This window comes from Pipistrellus kuhlii, unplaced genomic scaffold (assembly GCF_014108245.1).
Source record: "Pipistrellus kuhlii isolate mPipKuh1 unplaced genomic scaffold, mPipKuh1.p scaffold_m20_p_4, whole genome shotgun sequence".
In the NCBI taxonomy this organism is placed as follows: domain Eukaryota; kingdom Metazoa; phylum Chordata; class Mammalia; order Chiroptera; family Vespertilionidae; genus Pipistrellus; species Pipistrellus kuhlii.
In genome coordinates this window covers 68797609-68822418 of record NW_023425540.1, presented here as the reverse complement: position 1 = coordinate 68822418, position 24810 = coordinate 68797609, and the positions used below count along the sequence as shown (strand labels likewise).

Below are 24810 nucleotides of genomic sequence, written 5' to 3'. Positions count from 1 at the left end.
CTGCCACAGTGGCCAGGGCCTGAATTATAGAATTTAAAAAGGTAAATGTTATGGTATGCAAATTATATTGCAATAAAGCTATTTTCTTTAAGTAAAAGAAGAAAATCAAGGGAACATGGGGAAGGAGAAATCTAGGCAGCAGAATCCCCAAAGAATTTTTTTTTTTTTTTTTTTTTTTTTAAAAAGAAAGAAAGAAAGCAATTTTACTAAAGGCTGCCTTTTTAGGCATAATTATCTTTTTAATTTTTTTATTTAAAAAATGATGGCTAGCTGAGGAGAAAATTAAAAGACATAGATTATAAATACAACCTGAGGGGTTTAGTTTAAACACAGGTTTTTCTCACCAAGGGAAGTCAGAATAAGAGGTTTTTACATCTCTCTTTTTGGTGGAATTAAATAGTGCTTAAATAGGTTTTATAGGTTCAAGACCATTTGTCGGAGCCTTTCCTGAAAGGGCAGAAGGATGAATCCAATGACCTTTCATGGTCTTTGCTTTTCCTCTCACTCTCAGAACACTCAGACACTCAGCATTGGATATACCACATGGCCTCCAGGCACGTAGTCTCAGAGAAATAAAAGAAGAGACACTTCTGTGCCTTGAAGAGTTTTATTTGGTTTCTATATTCAGTCATAAACACACAGTTCTCTTGAGACTGTAAAAGTCTCCTCCTCTAAACACTTAACTTTTTATTTAAAAAAAGCACACACACACATTAAAAAAAACAAAACACAATAATACAACTTGAAGCTTCCCTTCTAGCTTATTATTTCAGTTGTTTGTATAAAGAAAGTAAATTCAGGTTATGTATAGCTACCTCTATACTTGCTATTTATATGAATATATAGAATGTACCTGGCCTGGTAAATAGTTTTAAACCTCTATAAGCCTTTGAACTCAGTTTTATTTTAAAAATAAAATATCATCCTCAATATTTTCTCAGGATGGAACCAGGTCTTCTCAGCCCTCCCATGGCTTGCCCATACTCCTTGCTTTAGGCAAAAACAAGTACCTGCCTTTGGTCCACTCAGCATAATCTTCCTCACTCTCTGCCTGGGACCCAGATGTCCATGAAAATAAAATAATGTGAGGGGCATGATTAAAGCAAGGAAGTCTCTCTCTTCTTGGCCCTGTCACCAGATTCAGGTCCGACCTTTCCTAGTCTTTAGTCTCTAATCAGGTCAGATAGTGCTTCATTTTATGGCAAAGTTCATGTCGGCATCGATGCTCTTGGTTTCATCATCCCACATTTTTCAACATTCATTCAGGGAGTAAACACAGAAATTGAAACCTTTGTATTTTGGGTTAGTAATATAAGTCTCCATTTCCAATATGCTCAAATATCTTAACCCAACAGCATGTTGACTGAGCTGTGGTCTTAAGACCAGATGTCACTAAAACTTGATTATTTGCTGAGAACATTGACGATAGAGAGTTTCTTGCCAAGACACGAAGCAGTTCTCCTCCTCCGTAGGGGGTCCTGCTCCCGCCCTGCTAAGCCAGGGCATGGTCAAACTGCCCTTTCTCCAGGCCTTCTAGTCCGTCAGCCCAGGTCGAGGTTGGCATGCTCCGATACGGGTCCAAAAGAATCCGGAAGCACCTGACGATGAGGACGCCCAAGAAAATAAATAGCAGAATCACAAAAGCAAATGTGGTTTTCTGCTCCAGAGACATGCTAGCATCTGACAACGTGTTCCCAAAGGACACTGGGGGCGAAGGGGCAGGCTGCCCTCCATCCATGGTCCAGGGAAACCCGAGTGCAGGATCGCCCAGCGTCCTCTCCTTCCATCGTCAGTCTGCTGAGAGCATGGTGTTTGCACCTGGGAGAGGCTGAGTTCTCTGCAGGAAAAAAAGAAAGAGAGGAAAAAGGAAATAGATAACAAATTATTTCTAGGCCCTAGGCGCTATCCTCTGTCCTCAACTTTATTGCTAAGTAAGTGTGGGACCTTGGAGAGGTCACCAAACTGTGAGGATGGAAGAAGTGCCTGTGTGTCTCCAGTTGCTATAATGAGGATGAATGCCTCTGAAAAGCACACAGAGAAGAACAGCAAAGTGTTGCTTCACTGAGGACATGACTAAGAGCTGCGGTGCTTCTTCACTTTCTCTTGCCTGAGCCAAGAGAGAAAGGAGGCACCTCACACTTCCAAACCATCTCGCTCCTGCTGCTGCTTTTTCTCTAGAAAGCCCAGGCCAGGCTCAGTACCCGACCCTGGGAAGCACTCAGAGAACTGAGCTAGGAAAAAGGAATTGATTGACTCCATTCTTGTTAAAGCTTACGGTGGCTTCCTACTGTGTAAGGCCATTAGGTGGAGAGAAGAGAGTAGGACATTTTACTGGTGGGGGGAAAAATTAAGAATTATGGGTATTACTGTTCGTCTTGCAAGACAAATTGAAGTGTACACAAGGACCGCCAAAAGCTCCAGATATTGAACTCAATCTATTTAACTCTAATTGTGTAAAGAAGAGCATCTCTATTACACACTACTCTATAGAAAAATCATATGATGCATTGATTTATAAATCTGTCTATTGGAAAAATTGTATAGCAGAGTAGTCAGGTATGAAAATTAACATGGATTAAAAAAATTATGCTCAATGAAAAGAAGCAACCAAATAGAACTAGAAATTATGGCCTAAGGCATTAATGCAATATTTCTTTAGCTAAGTTATAATCATTACATTGAAGTATGGCAGTAGTTATCACGGCAGTTTGCATGAATGTTGACACTTCACAGTTAATAAAATCACAGTTTTAAAAACCAGTTTATAAAGGGAATGACAAGCAGTACGTGGGAGGAAGGAGTTACCAGTTTGGGGGGAAAGACTATTTTGCAGTTCCATGACTGAATTTTTTTTTTTTTAATTCAGACTGAAATAGTTACAATGGATTCACTTATGCTTCATTTTTAGTTTGAAATAAGACTGAGATAAAATTTGACTGTATTTTTAAAAAATAAGCTCCTTAGGACTATTGAGGATATTCATGGGTTGGGCTTGGTTTTGGTTTGCTTGGGTGCTAATCCCTAGGTAACTGAGGCTGTGGGGAGGGGGCAGGAAATGTGGCCAGCGCCTCCCAGGCAGCTCCCCTTACTGCTTCTGCCTGGGCCACCTGTCCTCTCCCCAAGTGCCCAGGCTGGACTTACTCAGACCAAGCGTAACGTTCTCCCAGGGCTGGGTCGAGAGAAAGCCATGTCATGGCAGAAGAATAGATGTCCTAGCCACGTTCCCTCTCGCCTTTCCATGTCCTTCTGAGGATCCTTGTACTTCCATCCCTGCCCTCCCGCCCACCTACTAGGACCCAGTCTGGGTTCGTTTTCCCAAATGAGGGCAGAGACCTTCTTTGTCTATTCTCAATACAGGTTTGCATTTTCAGAAAACCCTTATGAAAACACTCCATAAATAAAAAAGAAAATATAGAAAAAAAAAATAAAGATCATTAACTGTGTACATCAGGGGTTGGGAACCTATTTCCTGCCAAGGGCCATTTGGATATTTATATCATTCATGGGCCATACAGAATTATCAACTTAAAAATTAACTTGTTGCATTTGGTCAAACATTTAATTAACTCACCCCTAACGCCTTGGCAGGGCCAGACCAAATGATTTCATGGGCCTTATACGGCCTGCTGGCTGGATGTTCCCCACCCCTGGATAAATGTACAAAATATATTCCCAGATTTGTGGAATTCAAAGTAAAGAATGGGGCATAGGGCCTTCTGGGCCTGTGATAATTACTCCCGATCCATGGGCTGGCTGACAAGGATAGCGATACCTTATGCAGCCCCTCTCTTCCCACCCCTCACCTCCACCTGTTAAGAGCCATGTTGACACCCAGGTGCAGTTTTCCCCAAGCGTTGTCCTTAGTACGACGCAAATTCTTTTCTCCTATTGCAACATCTCATACTTCCCAGGCTTCTCCCACAATTCCGGTTTTAGAGCTGATGCGCTATTCATTTGGGGGCTTCGGTGATGGACCACCATCCCAGGAAGCACCAGCAAATAACCTCGTCATCTGATTCTGATGAGAATGATTTAAAAAATCAGTTTTAATTTGCAGTTTTACCACCTTATTCTGATTGAAAGGCTGATGCAAGGATATGCTTAACTCTTCGCAGCCAGACTATGTGTCCTGACGATTCCATAATTCTTTATACATTACAAGCCTCTTCCCTTCCAGGAAACTGCGGCGCCCAAGTTCCTTTTAAAATTACTTCATTCGGTCAAACCACTAAAGGGTATCAGATTGTAATAGTTTACCGAGGAAAGTGACACATTAGCACAGTAGGGATTGGTCTGTGAAAACCTGAAGGATGGGGAAATGGGTGACAGAAAGGGGATGGAAGATCTTGCTGGGAGTGGAGCTGCTAGAGAGGGCTGGGGGGGAGCGGGTGGCCCAGCTGCAGAGCCCCGGGGAGGATGGAGATGACGGGTACAGATGGGAAAATAGGAAACGGTTTAAAGGGATTTAAGGACACAGAGATCCGGAAAGAAATGCCAGCTATTTCATAGTGTTGCCCAGGTCTGATTGAAATCCTTTGGAAGAGGCTGCTTTTCTTTCCAAAATCCCAAAACCAGCTAATCAATAATGTACAAGTACGGAAAGTTCAACAGCATGTTTTAAGTTAAAGGAAACATCATCAGATATAATAAGATGCACAGAAAGAATTACATGTAGTCACAATACAAAAACATTTTTTTTTTAAAAAACGTGCACTTTAAAAAACGTCCATCTTGGACTAAAATATCCCTTTTCGGTACAAATGGTTCTTAGGAAGTGTTCACAATTGCTTTTCACAGAATAATGAAATCTCCTTTTAGATAAATAGTGGAATCTGGGCAAGTAAATTACTGCCGAAGATCCTGACGCAGCCTTCCTGTGTTAATAATAACAAAGGCAGTTATTTCAGGATAAGCAGGAGCGGTTACTTGCAGCAGCACTTTAATCCTGACTGGCTTCCCCCTCCCACAGTGCCTTCGTGTCTTCCCTTTGCTAATCCGTCTGTGTGTGCTCGGGAAATAATGTCTAGTTTTAATATGGGGCCAAGGAAACCTTAATTAAAACATGCCATTAAAAAAATCCTATAATATATCTCTTTTTCTCAAGCCAGGCTTCCCGGACCCTGATATTCACAAAGTGTAAAAATACCTTCAATTACTTACGAAGACCCTGTGAGCAGTCCACTTAGCCGCAGCTGTTCTCTCCATTACCCACGCACTTAAGGGTGATTTGCAAAGAGGCTCTCTCCTTCCCATCCTTCCTCCGTCCCCACATCAGGATTTATCTTTCTGTGCTCGGATCTTACCTCTCCTCCCTTCGGAAAGCCTCTGTCCTCCAATGGCCAAGACCCTAATTCACCCATTATAACCCCCTTTTGGACCTGATACCCCTGTTTTTTGGATCACAATCAGGTCACATTCTGATTCTAAGATATTAATTTATTTTCACAATAAAAAAAAGGAGCCAACATCAAATCACATTGGCTTTGGGTGAAATGACCAATGTGTTGATAAGAACAAACCGACATGTAATTGAATCTGCAGACACCTGGGGAGAGAGCCTCAGTGGCCCACTCTGCAGCTTCTCCAGCACCTGCTGTGGCTGGAGCCCCTTCGTTTCCCACCTTCAGGTGAGCTTCCAGTCGAGATGCTCTCCTCCTTGCCCTCTTCCCACCTGCGGTCTCTCCTCTTCCACCCCAAACACCACCTCCTCAGTGGGACCCACATCTGGCCCTTCACCTCCAGGAGCACTTCACCCGCGTCTCTGCAGCAGCACCTGCTACAGGACAAGTCTCCCCGGGGTTCACCTCCTTCCCCTTCGTCCAAAGCAGGCCCCTTGAGGAACCCTTGCTGCTCTTTGCCTCTTTCAGTAAAGGCTGACTCAAATCTTAAGCCCCGGACAGTCCAGGGGACTGGATTCAAACTTCAGGGTCCGGCTGGCACAGGCAGGGGGTAAAAGTGAGATGTCAGAGGTTGTTTCCAAGAATCACAGGTAGTCTGAGCCACAATGGCACTTTCATAGTCACAGATCTCATGGTTTGAAAAGCAGTTGTTCAGCCCTTTAGATTGTCCTTGGCCTCAGTGCTGATCGGTGGGGTCTGGAATATCGAAATCGACTGGAGATAAGCAGTTTCCCTCTATGTAAGGGGTCAGCCCTTTCCACCCTGCTCTGCTTTTCTGGTCTGGAAGGGCAGCCATTTTAAAATACTCGAGTGCAAATGTCTTACATGGAAACTGTAAATGTCAACATGTACCTTCTCCAGCTTGGGTCCTTCCTTTGGCCATTTCATTTCATTAGCATCTCAAGAAACAATCTCACAGTAAGGAGACATGCGTTATCTGAAGAAAACACATCCTTAAAGCAGTGACATGTTTCTTTTCATTTTTGAAGTGACAGCAGTAGAATCGTTAAGTGCATTTGGCAGACACACTGGCATTTCATTCCGCCATCTCACTTTTGTGGTCATCGGCCCGAGTGCCAGCCCTCCTGCAGTCGGTTGCAATAATAGTTGCGGGAGATGCAACGCATGTGCAGTCCTGCCTGGCATACTGAGTGATCCATAACCCGGGGAAGACAAATGAATGTAGTCTCTTTAGACCATTATTGTGCAAAATAAGATTTATTTATGACTTCTGTTATGCAAGTAAGTAAGCACACAAAGCAAGAGAGATTCTAAGTCAGTTGCCCCACATAAAAAGAAATATCCGTTACCAAGAAAGCAGCATCCGCCTAAGGATGGTGGGTCACAAGTTTCTCTGTGGCACGTTGGAGCGAATAGAAAGTCATCTCTCAGGCCGCTAACAGCATGCATTCAAGTACTCCTCAACCACATAATTGCTGTTCCTGATTTTTTAAAACTTCTAGGCCAGAAACCCAGTTATGTGACTTGACATGTTTTCAAAAGTAGGTGTAAAAACAGTTCGCCCATTGAGCAAGAACACTCGCAGGCTTGTCCGGTTTACTTTCCCATGTGACAGACAGGACGCTTTGTCCTGCAAAGACACCCTGGGTGCCTCAGTTATGTTTACCCAGCCGACTAGCGAGCCCAGGTCTTGGGCTGCTGCAGGCAGGGAACTGACTAGGTGAGCAGGACTGAATTTGCAACAACTGGCAGAGACAGCCTTTACTCAAAATGCAGCATTATTCCGCCACGGCTCTGAAGCTCACTGTTGAAATGTTAACATTTCGATGATGAAAATAATACATGTCCTGAGACTGATGCTCAATAGAGTTGTTCTCTACGTTCAGAGCTAAAAGAAGCCTCGGCTGCATTGCCGTTTACATAACTGGCGCCTCAGGAGGTCCACCCCCTCCAGTCCCCGCCACAAGACATGTGAACATCCCAGGCAAGGCTATTGTGCCTCTTTCCCCACAGTTGTGAGCTCTCCACAAAATCCACCTCATCATCATCTAAGCGATCAAATCACTTCGAAGCAAATGAATCTTGTGGACACCTATGACTCTGGCAGCAATTCTGTGTGTGAGCCCTGTGAATAGTAACTTGCATTCCAGGAGATGCACACAATTGTTTCCTATACATTCATGCAATGTGTGGCCCTCTTGGTGACCAGCCAAGAACTTCCGGGAAAGATTTCCTGCCTCTTTCCAGGTACTTCGTGCATTTTAACCACCCCCTCCTTTTTTTTTTTTTTTTTTTTTTTTTGACTCACATAAATACACGGCAACTTCCCTATTCCTCTTTTTCCAAATACAGCTCCCCTGTTCCATTACAATAGCCCTGGTGCTTTAGAATTCACAGGACGGCTAAGAGTGAACGTTAGTTTACACACTCCGATCATAGACCCCCAGGCTACTAGGAAGCCCGCAAACGGTGACTTGAAAGGCATGTGAATGTGGTCAGCTACAGATGTCAACAGGCAGTTTGGGAACTGTTGGCAGCCCCCGCTGCAGGGGAGGTCTAGTCCCTCCTGCCCGCCGGCCGGGCGCCTCTGCAAAGTCAGCCCGCAGGCAGGTCGGCTTGGGTTTGGGAGTGGACCCTGCCAGCTCTGAGTCCGCAGGAGACCTTTCTCTTCAGCCTGAGCCCTAACCTCAGCTTACCTTCTTCCCTATCTTCCTCTTCTTCCTACCATCTGCTTGAAGAGTCTTAAAGGGACAGAAGGGCAGCCGGCAGCCTCGCTGAGAACATCAGGAAAATACCACCTAGTCTCGGTCAGTAACTGGGGGTAGCAAAGGGCACCCTTAGCAAACTGGAACTTTTAACACGTGACCATGCTACCCAGTTTTCCCTACGTGCTGACTCTGGAAGGGCTGAGGCTCATCACCCGGGGACCCCAGGGACAGTCAGCACTGCCATTACGCGTGGTTGAGTTGCAAACCTTTGTCAACAAATTAAAACATCCCCATGACATTTTGGAAGACAGGATATTTTAGGTAAAGGGGGGGAAAATACTGTCGTGGCCAAATAGCTTTCAAGAATAATTTACTGCAGCTTAACCAAGAAATATGTCTATTTTACTGCTCCTTTACCCAGTGTCAGTAGCATTATAAACTTAAAGCATGCTTTAAAAATAAAGGCGTCGTTACATTTCGCCGCCTCCCCCACATTAACTTCACCTCGCAGCTGTTTAATTACACTTTATCTGACAGCGAGCTCTGAATTCAGAACTGAGATCCAAAAGGCATCGATGCAATTCTTGCCCATGCACAAAGTTAGAGAGAAACGTTCAACTAGCCTGTCACAGACACGGTTTCGGTCAGGTACCTGAGTCTGGCTGAACAAACACTCGGTCCATTTCCTGGTGGAACAGTTACAGGTAGTTACAAGCTTCTTTGGTGTCCATTCTCCCCGACCCGGCTGTGTGAAAGCAGGAGACAGTGGGAGCCGCACGCAGCTGGCGGCACACCCCAGATCTAACGCGGTTGTTTCAGGCTTAGAAACTTCCCATTCAAAGCCTCGAGTTAAAGGAGCATCGTCTTTTTGAGTGAGGCATCATTAGCGGCCACCACGGCTGCTCCTCGGAGGCGAGCCATGATTTCAGTTCTGCCTCAGCAACTCCTCCGAGGATTCTGCTTCAGTGAGTAGAGGCAGTATCCTAGCAGTGTGTCTGAAATCATCCCCAAGAAAGCATTAACATTCAGAAGGAGTGCAGGGGTGGAGGGGGAGCATCACAGGGCATTCCCATCCCTTTTTCAAAATCAAAGCCATAAATCTACCAGGGTCCTGCTCTTCCCTATTGATTGTGGACACTCTCCCTCTTTGGGGATGTCAGTGAGCAAGCACCTTGCAGCCACCAGCCTCCATATTGATTATGGTTTACTGGTATGACCTTCAGGCCAACTTAATTAATGGGAAGACTTCTAGGGGAGGGCACAACTTAGCATTTGGGAGATAGAAAAAAAAAGGGAAAAAAAAGTCTCCTTTTCCTAAAGGAAACAAAACTGACCTTTCAGGAAAAGCAGCAATTACGGGAAGCAACAAGAACAACTTAAAAAGAACAAAATCATATTTTCACCACCTGTTTATAAATTTTCCAGGCTGCAGGGTGCCTGTCGAGTGTTTCCTTGGGTCAGCCTGCATAATTGTGACCTTGGCAGGTTCCTCACCCCACCCAGGCTGTCTGAGACCACTCGATGAATAAAGATAGACCTTTGTTGAGAGAAAGTTGTTCCATTTCTGCAGATAGTAGTTACATGGTGCAATACTTAAACTATTTTCCTTGGATAGAGTACCTAAGTAAATTTAGGAAATGTTTTAGGATGAAACTTATCTTTTTATAAAAAAGTGGTCCCCCTAGAAAGAATTCAGCATAATCCTAAAGTTGGAACATCCTTGTTTTTTGGCAATTCACCACTTTCTTTGTTGAGGTGGAAGTGTGGTTCGCAACAACACCCACCCACCAAATGGGGGGGTGCATGATACTTAAAGCTAACTCTGTGCCTGTGGCTCTGCTGCCTCTTCAGCTGGTGCGAGAGAAGCCATTACCCAGCAGCCTTAGGGGACTGGGACACAGCTCATTTTCTAAGAGGAAACCCCCTTGTGCTGGCAACAGAAAACAGTCCTAGACAGGCCTCAAACCCAAGGAAATTCAAATACTGAATGTTAGGCTTTAAAGTCAGAATCTAATGCTTGACATTAGACCCTAACCTCAAAAGGACATGAAGGTCTTTTCCACATTTATGTTTTCTGGATTTTAAATATATATATATTTCAGAGAGGAAGGGAGAGGGAGAGAGAGTTAGAAACATCAATGATGAGAATCATTGATTAGCTGCCTCCTGCACGTCCCACACTGGGGATTGAGCTGCAAGCTGGGCATGCGCTCTGACTGGGAAGTAAACTATAACCTCCTGGTTCATAAGTCAATGCTCAACCACTGAGCCACACCCACTGGTCTGTTTTCTGGATTTTTTTTTAAATATATTTTATTGATTTTATACAGAGAGGAAAGGAGAGAGATAGAGAGCTAGAAACATCGATGAGAGAGAGTCATCGATCAACTGCCTCTTGCACACCCCCTACTGGGGATATGCCCGCAACCACAGTACATGCCCTTGACCGGAATTGAACCCGGGACCTTTCAGTTCCCAAGCTGACGCTCTATCCATTGAGTCAAACCGGTCCTGGCTGTTTTCTGGATTTTTAACTGAGTTTCCTTTCCAATTAGTTTTTCTTACTGAATTTTCACACACACACACACACACACACACACACACACACACACACACTCACATTACAGTGGGACAAATAAAACCGACAGAGCAGTATCATTTAATACTAACTGGCATCATCTGTGCTTCTCGGCAGATGGTGCTGGTAGGTGGAAGACCTTGTCTCGGTAATGCCAACAGAGTGCGGTTCAGGGAACATTCTGACCCCACTCTCGCTTATATACTGATCATTCCACATGGCCAAAAAGTACTCTAGTTAGGAACAACTGACCCTGCCCAGGAGGCCTCCTCTGATACTGTTTTCAGAGAGGTGGAAGGGAACACAAGAGGGCTGTGGCTGTCCTCTAGCTTCTCTGCAGGCTGAAACCATCCCAGAGAGATGAGTGCTTGGCCTATTTTTAAACTCTCCAGAGAAGTAGGCTCCACAACCCCCTCTGACAACTTCTGTTTAAACTAACTTCTCCATTGCTTACTTAGTCTAAATAAACCTATTTTCATTTTATTCTACCCTGGCTGCAAAACCCCCACAGTCATTCACCCCCACAAAATCTTGTTAGAATGCTCTTCCCCAAAGGAAACTGAACCAGGCAAACCAAAAAGCCTTGGGCAAAGATCTGCTGATACCAAGATGTACAGCTGAGTTTGGACATTTCTTTTATAAAATAATTGTAATTGGATTATTGGAATCAGCCCTTCCCTCATGGAATTACATTATGTGAAACATCATGAATTTTGAAACAATGACTAAGGATTTGGGAAAGACTAGTTCTTTGACTATTTCATAGTAGGTCCTATTTCTTTAGTCTTTAATAATCTTTAGTGAATTCTTCCTTAAATTTTGCCCTCTGGCCCAGTTTTTAAATGGAGAGCCTAGACTTCTACACAGAGCTGTATAAAGCTCAGACTAACGTGGAATTGTGATGAAATGGGATGATCTCACAGGTTATACCTGTTATGCTTCTCTTACCCATTCTGATCTCGCATTATTCCTGTGTGTTAATTCAGTCTTTCTTTTTAACCACACAGCATCATGACTTCAGCTTGTTAGAAATCTATTTTAGGAACTTTCCCTACATTCTAATTTCAAGTCTCACCTGTCATGTGCTTTAGGTTACAGTTCTTTCCTAAATGTCCTACACTGCACTTTTCCATGAAGAAATAGACAATGAATATGAAAAAGGCTTCATGAGTCACCCAGATTTATGCCATTACAGGCAGTGTTATTATTATCATCAGCATTGTCTTTCTTTCTGACTCTGCGTAATTCTCAAAATAAAATTGAATCCATTATTGGTATAATTTTCAAAATTGCAATTATGATTTCATTTTCATCATTACATTCTTTGTAAAAATCTTTTCTTCCTTTGTGTAGATTTTTTCTTTCAGATATTCAAGAAACATTAAGTTCATTCACTTAAGTGTCAGTTATGTTCTGTGTTAGGCATTGCAAAGAATAATTGTTCAGGTTGTGCAATTCCAGAAGGCTCCCTGGTAAGGGCCCAGTGGCACTCAACTTCCAGCAGTGGTTGCTAAGCTTCTTGATTAGCCCACCCCCACTGCTTTCCACTTCCTTACCTCCTTTTACTGCTCACCAGCAGACAGCTGAATTGTCCTCAACTCTCAGGGTCAACTGTGGCTTGTCTCAAGCTAAAAAGGAAAAGCCCTTCAGCATTTATCTTCCTTGCTCTTTGTGGAAACATTGGACATGGCTGACTACTCTTTTCAAGGAATGTCCAGTGAAAGAATACACTGGGTTATGCCTATATGCATATATAAGTTCTTTGGTTAATCCTCCCCCCTTTCCTCTGAGGATTACTGTGATAGTCTTGATTATATTAATAATGTTTTCTGCATAACTTCAGTGAATTGACACATTAATAAAAGTAGTGTTCCTATCTGAAGAAGAAGGAGGAGACACTACACTGGGAAGGTGGAATGGCAGGACCTGATACCTCAGCCCTTAGACTCCTCTCCCTTGTGTCTCCTTGTGCCTTCTCCCTTCGTAGTCTCTCGTTTGCCTTCCAAGGTGAAAGCCAAGTGTAATTTGTGTAACCAGCAGTCAATGTGAAGTTGAGGGTAAGATATCCCTTAATGACTCCACCTCTTTCTTTTAATTCATAAAAAAGAAGTGAAAGACAGTTTATGTGCAATGTTTTTATTTTTCTGTCTTTCTGGTTGTTTAAAAAATATCATGTAATATACAGGGTTGTTTTTTGTTTTGTTTTGTTTTTTCATAGAGATTAGTTCAGTTTCCAATATCCCTTTGACTTGCCAGGTCTAAGTATGAGCATATTTATCCACTTAGCTTTCTTCACAGGCCACTGGGCCTGTGGGGGAAACGGCAGGCCACAGTGGGGATGGTTTAATAATGGTCACACCAAGCCTATACATAAGAATCTATATTCAAACATTATTAAAACCAAGCCACCAGGTAAAGTCCAACTGCAAATTGGAAGCCTTCTGATTTGGTCTTTTCTTCTATGATATGTTGAATGCTCAATTAGTAGCTGATGAATCTGGACAGAGAAGTATGTGAAATGAAAATGAGGAGAAAACAATGCTGCAACTCAGTGGAAATGTATCTGAAAGAAAGAAAAAACTGATAGGATGTAATACTTGTGAGGATTACAATGCCCTACAAATTAACGAGTTTGTTCTTTCCTTCCTTCTTAAGTCAAACATGAGAAAGCCATGGGGGGGAATGCATCGTGCTCAGGAGGAAGCCAATGTCCACTCCTAAGAAGGAGCAACTTCTCAAAATGTCCCACAGTCGTTCTATTTAGAATCGGTGTCTGCAAAATTTTAGTTGTTAATTCTAATTGTAGTTTGAAAGGATAAGAGCATCACTGTGAATTATTCACTGTTCCAAGGAAATTCATACTGAAGTTAACAGCCTAGTGGGTAAATTTATTCTTTTTAAATGACTGGTATAGTAACAACAATTTTTTAAAGTGACTTTGAAATACTTAATGCCTTTAAAATGTCATGGAAAGTGCCAATTAAGGTTTTATACAAATCCTTCCAAATTTTTATGCTGTCATCTTGGCACCATTCTTTCTGTTCAATGGCTGCATTTTAGAAGAGAAACTGTACTGTGTAGACAGAGGATTAAACAGCTTACAATATTAAGATGATTTAGAAAATGAAATAGCATGTACCCAAGAATTACTGACCCTTTTATAGCTGACAGAATTCTGGAAGCTAAAAATCTTGCCACAGAAAAATCAATCTGAAAACAACCACAGGAGAAAACTAATCATATGGAGCTGTTTAAAAAAATACTTGTTTAAAAAATTGTGGAAAACCAATCTTCATTTATGATATTTAAGCTTGTGGATATGGTGGAAAAGAGGCTGTGGAATGGTCATAACAAAAGTTATGATATATGATCATTGAATGGTTGCTCCAGCTGCCTCAATGCTATATCTTATGAATGATGCAATCAAGTTGCTGCTTAAAATTTATTTTAAATTTATAAATATTTCAATGAGATCAATCAAAAGTTCTAGTAATATAGCACATGATTTTAAAAAGGCAGACTTAAGGGTACATCTTTCTCTTCCAATCTGTGTTCAAAACTGAAAGGGGTAGCCTCCCATCTACAATTTTGCCTGTAAATAATATATATTTTATATTTTTATATAATAAAATCATCAATATTTCTGTTATATGTGACTAAAGGTCCAATGCAAAAAAATTTGTGCATGGAGGAATTGTTCCTTAGCCCAATCTCGGACATCCCTTTCACAATCCAAGACTGCTGGCTCTCAACCTCTTGCCTGCCTACCAGCCTGATCACCCCCTAACCACTACCCTGCCAGCCTGATCAATGCCTAAATGCTCCCCTGCCAGCCCAATTGCCCCTAACTGCTCTCCCCGCTGGCCTAGTTGCTCCTAACTGTCCTCCCCTGCTGACCTGGTTGCCCCCAACTGCCCTCCCATGCTAGCCTGGTCACCCCTAACTGCCCTTCCCTGAAGGCCTGGTTCCCCCCACCCCCAACTGTCCTCCCCTGCAGGCCTGATTGCCCCCAACTGACCTCCCTTGCAGGCCTGGTCCCTCCCAGCTGCCCTTCCTTCCTGGCCTGATCACCACAACTGCCCTCCTCTACTGGCCATCTTGTGGCAGCCATCTTTGACCACATGGGGGTGAACATCTTGTGTGTTGGAGTGATGGTCAATTTTCATGTTACCTCTTCATTATATAGGATATTAAATTACCTCAGGAGCTTGTTAAAGATGCATATTTGAGAGTTCCTGGCCCAGCTTATTTAATTCAGTAAGGCCAAGAATCTATATTTTGAATAAAAATCTATATGGTTAATAATGTAGGGTATATGAAGTCTACACTTTGAAATGATTTAAGTATTTTAACTCTGTGAAAAAAGAGCCTTAAGCTTGCCTGATGGCATGGCTCAGTGGTTGAGCATCAACCTATGAACCAAGAGATCCTGGTTCAATTCCTGGTTGGGGCACATGCCTGGGTTGTGGGCAAGATGCCCAGTATGGGACCTGTTGATATAGCTAAGTGGAGGCAGCAGTGAATCTCTCTCATCAATGATGTTTTATTTTCTCTCTCACTCTATCTTCCTCTCTGAAATTAATAAAAATATTTTTTAAAGAGCCTTATGCTTAAATTTTGGGGTATCAGAGACCTCTTTGAAAAACTGGTGCAATCTTATCGACCCATCATTAGAAATTGCATATACCCTGCTTTGAGAACAGCTACCTGGAATTCCTACTTAAAATTCATGCATCTTCTCTTCTTCCCTGACTTCCTTCCTCCCCTTCTGACCTTGCATTAGTGTTGTAGCAAACAAGGACCAGAATAAAAGCCCAGAGTGATAAGGATAATAGAAAACAAGAGGCAGAGAAAAACGTGTCTATCCCTGGGAGAGGAAGGTGGATGGAGGAGTGCTGATGGTGATGCAGAGGTTAGAAGGCATGCAGAGGGGGCGACAGCTACTAAGGCAGTGACAGCTACAAGGGGGTGACTGTCTGCCAGGGAAGACTAAGGTCAGGATAAGAAGTAGGAAGAAGTGGGAGGCCTGGGGAAACTGACCTGACTGCCTTTCAAGGTTGTACAACCAACCAGTTGGCCAGGAATCTGATGTAACAACTATTAGCAGGGGTGGTGGTAGTGAAGATTGCGCTAAAATTACCACTTCTGATAGCAGGAAGAGAAGAGAGAATGTCAGCACTGATGGAATGGACAAGAGATGGGGTCAAATTGTTAATAAGAAAATAACAAGAGAACTAAAAAGAGCAACTGTTAAAACTTTATTCTCCCTCGGGTTAGACCTGAGAGATGAGGTGCAGTGCACAGAGCTGCCACTTTTCATTAAAGTCCCTTCCAAGCAATTTGATTGTTTAACCATGTGCATAATGCTTAACTGTGTGAAATTTTACTTTGTAAAAATTATCAGTGTAGTTAGTAAAAGTAAACCATTAAAAAATAAAGAAGATTGCAGTACACTGAGCTCCATAGAGACAGCGCTGGGGCAAGTGAGAGCCGGCCGGGCACTGGGTGACTGTGCGCTCACTGAGGGAAAGTAATTAAACATGAGCAAAGGAGACCCTAAGCAGCTGAGAGGCAAAATGTCATCGTATGCTTTCTTTGTGCAAACTTGCCGGGAGGAACACAAGAAGAAGCATGCAGATGCTTCAGTCAGCTTCTCAGAGTTTTCTAAGAAATGCTCAGAGAGGTGGAGGACCATGTCTGCTAAGGAGAAAGGAAAATTTGAAGACATGGCAAAGGCAGACAAGGCTCATTATGAGAGAGAGATGAAAATGTATATTCCCCCTAAAGGGGAAACAAAAAAGAAATTCAAGGATCCCAATGCACCCAAGAGGCCTTCTTCGGCCTTTTTCTTGTTTATTCTGAGTATCACCCAAAAATCAAAGGAGAGCATCCCAGTCTGACCATTGGTGATGTTGCAAAGAAGCTGGGAGAGATGTAAAATAAAAATGCTGCAGATGACAAGCATCCTTATGAAAAGAAGGTTGCTAAGCTAAAGAAGAAATATGAAAAGGATATTGCTGCATACCGGGCTAAAGGAAAGCCTGATACTGCCAAAAAGGAAGCTGTCAAGGCTGAAAAAGCAAGAAAAAAAAGAAAGAGGAAGAAGATGAGGAAGATGAGGAAGAAGGTGAGGAGAAAGATGAAGATGATGATGATGAATAAGTTGGTTCTAGCGCAGTTTTTTTTTCTTGTCTATAAAGCATTTAACGCTCCCTGTATACAACTCACTCCTTTTAAAGAAAACAATTGAAATGTAAGGCTGTGTAAGATTTGTTTTTCAACTGTACAGTGTCTTTTTTTGCGGTTAACACACTACTGAATGTGTCTTTAGATAGCTCTGTCCTGGTGCTATTTTCAATAGCCACTAACCTTGCCTGGTACAGTATGGGGGTTGTAAATTGGCATGGAAATTTAAAGCAGGTCCTTGTTGGTGCACAGCACAAATTAGTTATCTTTGGGAATGGTAGTTTTTTCATCTTCAGTTGTTTCTGATGCAGCTTATATTAAATAATTGTTGTTCTGTTAACTGAATACCACTCTGTAATTTCAAAAAAAGCTGCAGCTATTTTGTTGACATTCTAAATGCTTCTAAGTAAATTCAATTTTTTATTAGTAAGGAAGAAAAAGAAAGAAAGGAAGGAAGGAAGGAAGGAAGAAAGGAAGGAAGGAAGGAAGGAAGGAAGGAAGGAAGGAAGGAAGGAAGGAAGGAAGGAAGAAAGAAAGAAAACCTTGCTTGAAATCCAGGAAAGGAGTCTCTTCTGATGACATCCTAGATACTACTAGGAAATGCCTGGTTAATTCTTTGAGAATAGAAACTTCCTCAAATACCCAGAATCCCCTCAAGGGCTGTGGTCTTTTCTATATGTAAATAAAGCTAATCCTTCTCTGGACTCCTCAAATATCTTACCACACTTAAAATATGATTTTTTATAACTGCATATAGTGCAATAAAATCTAGACTATTGCCTTAGCATTCCCACATTATGCAAACATCATCTATTATTTTATGTGTTTTATATTTATTCATTTTTTTAGTTCTCACCTGAAGATAGGCTTATTGATTTTTGAGAGAGAGAGAAGAAACATCGATGTGAGAGAAAAACATCAATCATTTGCCTCCCTATGCACCCTGACATGGATTGAACCCATGATCTAGGTATATAACCCATGATGTTTTGGTATATGGGACCATGCTCCAACCAACTGAGCCACACAGGTCAGGCTATTTATTAATTTTTATAGCCAACTTCTATTTAATTATTTATTTATGAGTATGTACTTATACCCCATTACATTTCAGAAATGTTTGAAGAAAGTTATGAACTAGCAGGAGCAGAATATCATTTCTGTTATGTATTCAATGAATTTTCCTTTTGCTAATTGATAAAAGGCTGGATGTACTTTTTGGTATTTGAAGAATAAACTCTTTTTAGAATGGTGGTTTAGCTGAAGCAGTAGATAACTTATTTAATCTAAAAAAAATACCTATGTCTTTTATAAACTTTATTTTGCAAACAAACATAATAACATACACCCAAGTATATTCAATGTACATTGTCAACACAAAGGTGAAAATGCTGCATGGTAAATTAGTAGGCACTGAATACAATTCAGGAAAATTTTTCAAAGAGCTTGTGAGAAAGACAACTCTTCATTTACAATGCTCAAGAATAGCTCCTAGCTAGTTTGGCTCAGTGGATAGACCTGTGGACCAAAGGGTCCTGAGTTCGATTCAGTCAAGGATGCATACCTTGGTTGCAGACTCCTCCCCAGCCAAAGTGAGGCCGCATGCAAGAAGCAAATAATCGGTGTGTTTCTCTCACATCAACATTTCTCTCTCTTTCCCTCTCTCTACCACTCTCCCTAAAAATCAATGGAAATATGTCCTCAGGTGAGAATTAACAATAAAATAAAATAAAAAGTAAAATAAAATGCTCAAGAATAGCACCTTTAAAATAACCTAAGCCAGAGCATGTATTTGCTAAGTTTCACATTTGCTTTCATCTTAAGAATGTCCTTCAGCATTACTTTGAGAGAGGCTCCTTGCCTTTGTTCTCAGCATTTTTCTTAATTCAAAAGTAGATGTGCGATCAATTGAGAAAAATGAACAGTTAGTGTTGCCAACAGCCCGGCAATTGGTGTTGCATCTCATGGATATGGTGAAGGGCTTGGCTCAAATGCCAAGACAATATTCAGTGAATTACTAATGTGGAAGCTATGAGAAGCTGTGTTTGCAGATGGAAAAACAATGAAGAAAAATCTCCGTATTGTCCTCTGTGCAGGCCCACATTCCTAGGCCAAGTCAGAATGGCTGAAGGGTCCATTCGTCTCTAACAGTGTCACCCCTTCCCTGGGCCTGCTTTTGAGAATTTGCCTCTGGGATCTGAGATGAGCTCTTGCTAGCTCCTGGGCTCTGTCTTGAGTTTCTTCTAAGGGTGGAGTCCATCCCCCGCCTGGCTACCTGGTGGAATCCTTTTTTCCAAACCTTCCTCATTCTGTAGTTCCATCACTTCAAAACCACTTTTCCTAAGCCATTTGTTTATGTAAAATAATAAATTACCACCTTTCTCCCTTTAAAGTAGGGGTGTCGAACTCAATCAGAGAAGGGGCCAAAATCTAAAATCCAGCCTAAATCGCGGGCCGAATGGTTTACTGAACAGTCATAAACTGTCATTGTGATGGAAACGCAGCGGAGTGCAGTGATGACAGCGCGGTGCGGGCCACATTGCAAGGCCTGGCGGGACGGATTTGGCCCGCGGGCCTTGTGTTTGACACGTGTGCTTTAAAGGCTACATATATGGCTCAGAAAACTAAATATGACAAAAAAACAATGACACATATTTTTTGCAACTCAAATCAACAGCCACTCTTTGTGTCTAATATCTATCGATAAAACCACACAAGCAACAGTAAAATGATGATGATGATGATGATAATGATGAAGATAGTTAGGATAACAATACATCACAATTACAAAACTCATCAACCTGGTATGTTTGGTGTTCTTAGACTTTGAACTCTTAAATGACAGGAAAAGGACCCTTTTACATGCTTTTAATACAGTGAAAGTGTGTGTGTGTGTGTGTGTGTGTGTGTGTGTGTGTGTGTTTGATTTTATTGAGTTTCTGTTGTGCTGTATGAGAATAAAGGAAGCTGGGTCTCCTATTCATTTGTTTTTCACTTGACTGGCTATATTATCATATGTAACAAATTTACCTGAAGACTTCACTCTCTGTTACAAATCATCCTAAATAAACATTGAAGTCATATTTTTTTTCCAGTTGTTTTCTCTTGCAACAGCATTGCCATACTTTACCTGTCATATTAAAATAAGTATAACCAGACACCACCATTAATTATTAGCTTCCAACCAGTATCTTCATTCGTATCAGTCAAGGTAGGCTAAATAATGCTGTGATTAAGAAAAAAATGTCAGTGGCAGAAAATAACATAAATGTATTTCTTGGTACAGGTTTATTGAGGATTATTTGGAAATTCTGTTCCAATGTCTTCATTATACTCATTCTAAGACCCAGACAGAGAGGCCAATATCTAGCAGATATTGGGGTAAAGAAAAAAGAGCATGGAAGAGCATATGCTAGCTCTTAAGCTCTTAAACTCTACCAAATGGCTTTAAACTGCCAAATCTCATGGCCACATCTGAATTTAATAGGTTGAGAGGTATAGAGTCCTTCCTAAAAAGGAACACGGAATAATATCAAACAATGACATAGGCTACCACTCATTTAACTAGAGTTCTTCCCTTTACATAGTGAATCCCTTTAGATTATGCCCCCACAGTAACATTTCTTTGGCATACATTGTCCCCCATCTCAGCATCCTTGAGCTTCATTCTGCACCAATGTTACCTCCCATCCTCCCTTGCTCCAGTTCCACCTGATCTTGGTCTGATCTCCTGCTTATAACTTGTTGCCTCCATTTGGCTTTCAGTTATCAACTTAGATTTTGATGCCTGGGTTCATTTGGCTATTTTACCCTCTGATCTCTTGTGCCCTCTTTTGGATTATGACTTGTCTCCTTTCTAGCTCAGTACAATAAGAAGTATATTTAGCATGATGCCCTTTGGACACTGCCCCAGACTCTTCATCTTTCATCCTGGACCAAGTCTTGGACTGACACTTCCAGACCCACTCTCACACCCTGGCTCCTGACCAAATGGGTCAGGTACCACACTCAAAACCTCATAGGGGTCATACCATCCTAGGATACATAATATTATTATCCCAATTTTATAGCTACATAGACAATATTTTGGAAGGTAAAATAATTTGCTGAGGAACACAAAGATCACACTTAACATATTTTTGTTCACCATGCATTCTGTTGCAAGGCTTGAGAGAAATAGATAGGACAGGTCTCAAAAATAACTAAGGTTTGACAAGGGCCTCTGGAAAAACAAGGACATTCATGTTTTCGTGGGCAGGGAGAGTGGATGTGGACACAAAAGAGACTGCATCAAATCTGGAGTTTAAGCATTGCCCCCTCTGGTTTAACCTTGGCCAACTCTTTTCCTAGATGCATGTAGAATAAGAATTTTAGAAGAGCAGCAACATTACTTATCAGAATTGCTAATTTAGACGATGGAGACTCCACAAGGCATAAACATTGTTAGTGGTTTTGCTTCTTTGCTATCTTCTGAGGGGAACATAAGCCTGACAAATTCCTAAGTGCAAGAGCAAAAAAGCTCCTCAGAGCAACCAAAAAACAAAGCGTGCTCACACCTAAAGTCAGTGTTTGTGATGGGGACTGGCCCATTCACCTTCCCATGTGAATTTAAGAGTTTTGAGGTTGAAAGGGGTCTTGAAGTGACCCCTGTGTGGTGACCACTATTGAGCAGCTGAGTTCCCTTGTTCCTTGGCTACTTGCCCCTACCTCTTACATTTAGGCAGTTGAATTTGTCTTGAGTTCAACTATTGCATTAGAGGTGGCTCCAAACTGAATTGGGTCAAAGGTTGGTTGGGGGAATAGATTGTCTAACTCAGAAGTCCACAGAAATTATTGCAACTTGATTTTTAAAAAGAAATTTCTGTCAATATTTGTCATGTTCATATTTTATATTACAAAATCATTTCCCAAAACTGTGCTCTAAATAGCTTGGAACCACTGTCAGAGGAGATATCAATAAATAAGGCACTCAATGTTTTGCTACTTTAAGAATATTGAGTTCCTTTATTTCAGGAAAGGTAGTTTTGAGTCTCAGGCTATACATATTATAAGCAGAATGCAAACAAGCTGCAGTTTGGAGGAAAGCTTACATAATTTTGGACATGATAATTCATTCAAGGCAGTGAAATCTACTACTGAGAAAAGAGGATTGAGAATTACCTAAAGGCTCCTATGGGAGGCAAAGTAGTACAAAGACCCTAGATCTGCATTCTTACAATGGCTGTGGGACAAAGTTATTCTGAGCAAGCTGGCTCTTGGGTCCCACTTTCCCCAGCTATTAAAGTTAGGAGGCTATAACTAGACCTGAAAGTCTATGATTCTACCTCTATCTTATGCCCATGAGAACAAAATCGCCACTGTCTTCCCATGTTTGGATGAGTTTACCAGAATGCTTGCTATCTCCATCAGGACAATTAGAGGCTGTGCAAGCCCATCAAGAACTTCTTCACCTTCCCAGGCTAAAATGGTCTCCCAGCACTTCAGGAGGAAAATGAAAAGGAAATTTTCATCTGGAGGATAAGAGCTATTTCTTGAGTTTCCTTGTGTTCTTCCCCCCCCCCCCCCCCCCCAAAAAAAATATATATTGGGTCGGCAACCAAGTAATTGCGGATTTTTTAAAGAAAATCAAAGACAATTTTTTTATGGAACTAAATAACTTTATTCTGTAATGTATTGCCCATTTTGATCAATGACCTTTTGCCATCTTTCAGGCAGCATCATAATCCCACTTTCAAAAAACTTCTGGTTTTTATTAGCAAAAAACTGAATCAGGTACGATTTGACATCATCATCATTATTGAAATTTTTACCATTCAAGGAGTTTTGTAAAGATCGAAACAAAAAGTAATCAGATGGTGCAAGGTCAGGACTATATGGTGGATGTGGCAAAACATCCCAACCAAGCTCCATTAATTTTTGCCAAGTGACCAAAGATGTGTGTGGCCTTCCATTGTCATGATGGAATACAACACCTTTTCGATTTGTCAATTCGGGCCACTTTTCTTTAACTGCATTGTTTAATTTCGTTAGTTGTTCAATGTAGACAGAATTGATCGTTTGGTTGGGTGGTAAGAGTTCAAAGTAGACAATTCCTTTGTAATCCCACCAAACTGATAACAAAACCTTCTTTTGATGAATATCAGCTTTTGATGTTGTTTGAGTTGGTTCACCTGGCCTGCTCCACGATCTTTTCCACTTGATATTGTTGTAAACAACCCATTTTTCATCGCCAGTTATCAGTCGTTTTAAAAATGGATCATTTTCATTATGTTTCTTTAGCAAATCGCAGCTGCTAATGCGTTGCGTTAACTGTGATTCTTTCAGTTCGTGAGGAACCCATGTATCGAGTTTTTGAACATAGCCAAGTTGTTTTAAGTGATTTTCAATGCATGTATGTGATACATGAAGCTTCTCTGCAATCTCACGTGTTGTACTGTGACAGTCCGAATTGATTATTGCTTTGATTAGGGCATCATCAACTTCAACTGGACGACCAGAGCGTTTTTCATCTTTGAGTGAAAAATCACCAGAACGAAATTTGGCAAACCAATTTTGACACTGCCGTTCTTTTAAGGCTTCGTCACCATAAACAGCACATAACTTTTTATGAGCTTGGGATACGTTTTTCCCTTTGTGGAAATAAAAAAGCAAAATATGACAAAAATGTTCCTTTTGATTTTCCATTTTTCAACGAACGCCAAACAAAAACTACAAAACAGATCAAAAAACTTTTTTTACTGATTAACAGCTGAATAGCCAACTATCAAATAACAAAATGTGTTTTACATTTGTAGTACGTCTTCAAACCTAAAAATTCAACTGAAGCCATATATGTGTGAAACCCGCAATTACTTAGCTGCCGACCCAATATATATATATGCAGTATTATCTTATAGACTGCTTCTTTTGAAGACAGAAGGAATAGGGGTAACTCTTCATTACTATTTGCCTCAAGTCTTCATCTGCAGTCAGAAGCCAGCTGTTGAGATCAGGGTGAAGGTTCTGAAGCATAGTGAGAACCAGGGAGGCATATTCTCCTTTGTAGGGATTCCTACCAAGGTTTAACATATATGCTTGTCACTCACTGGAGCCAAAAGAGAATCAGGTCTGTTATGGATCAGACATAAGAACAGCTTCTGTACATAATCCTACTTTAAAATTGAAAATGTCATCTTTTCAGAAGTATTTTCCACATTCATTTGAGTATCAAAATAGTTCAATGTTACCTTTAAACCAATCATGGGGAATTATACCATTATTCTGAAATCCTTGAGTTTTCTTCTTACTGGTAAATTATGGAGAAGAAAAATTCAAGTCTATGAACCTGTTTTCATAAACACAAAGAAAACTAATTCAAATCCATCATGATTTGAGTAATTGGTTCAATTCAAACATAGTAGCTGCTAATAGCATTGGCTATGTTCCTTTCAAAGGTTAGTGTTTATAAAATGAAAATAAATTCAATAGTTTTCAAGAAGCATGGTCTGTGCATACCTTGATAAATAGTCATCTCAGGGAGTAATTAGAAATTATGGCTTAAATCAGTGCTTCCAATAAAAAGTTCCCTGTGGTGGTTTGCTAGATGATTTTTCACCATTATGATTTCCTCAAAAAACAATAGACTAAAGACCTATAATCAAGCATCTTTGCCATTTAGGAATTTGGTCACATTAAATAATGTAAAGTAATTTCAAAATTATTTCTATTGCTAGCAGTTGTCATTTGACTTCTCCAGTTTTCTGACCTATCTCTTAAGGATCTTCAGAAACTACTCAACCATTGTAGTCCATTCCTCAGTCAGCTTAGCCCTCTCCCCAAATGACCTTCCATGGTATACACAATCAGTGAAATCTTATTATAAGTAACATATAAAACTTTGCTTAAAAAATTAAACCAATCCTATCTAATAAAAGAGTAATATGCAAATTGACTATCACTCCAACACACAAGATGGCTGCCCCCATGTGATCAAAGATGG

The 24810-nt window shown here is 41.2% G+C and overlaps 1 protein-coding gene and 1 pseudogene across 2 annotated transcripts; one reads left to right on the top strand and one right to left on the bottom strand.

Moving 5' to 3' along the window:
• Window positions 1-591: 591 nt before the first annotated feature.
• Window positions 592-9231, bottom strand: CTXN3 (cortexin 3). Of its 2 annotated transcripts, none has more exons than XM_036410419.2 (2): window positions 8721-9231; window positions 592-1837 (listed from the first exon to the last, which is right to left on the bottom strand). In XM_036410419.2, exon 2 carries the CDS (start codon window positions 1736-1738, stop codon window positions 1493-1495), a length of 246 nt encoding a protein of 81 aa, XP_036266312.1. In that variant the 5' UTR covers window positions 1739-1837; window positions 8721-9231; the 3' UTR covers window positions 592-1492. The 2 variants fall into 2 exon arrangements, with proteins under 2 accessions (XP_036266312.1, XP_036266313.1); XM_036410420.2 differs by lacking the exon at window positions 8721-9231 and adding an exon at window positions 5161-5393.
• Window positions 9232-16102: 6871 nt separating this feature from the next.
• Window positions 16103-17192, top strand: LOC118703463 (annotated as a pseudogene).
• The last annotated feature ends 7618 nt before the right edge of the window (window positions 17193-24810 follow it).

Bases quoted from the DNA above. Each gene is read 5' to 3' on its own strand.
- CTXN3 (XM_036410419.2), bottom strand. From the start codon at position 1,738: ATGGATGGAGGGCAGCCTGCCCCTTCGCCCCCAGTGTCCTTTGGGAAC.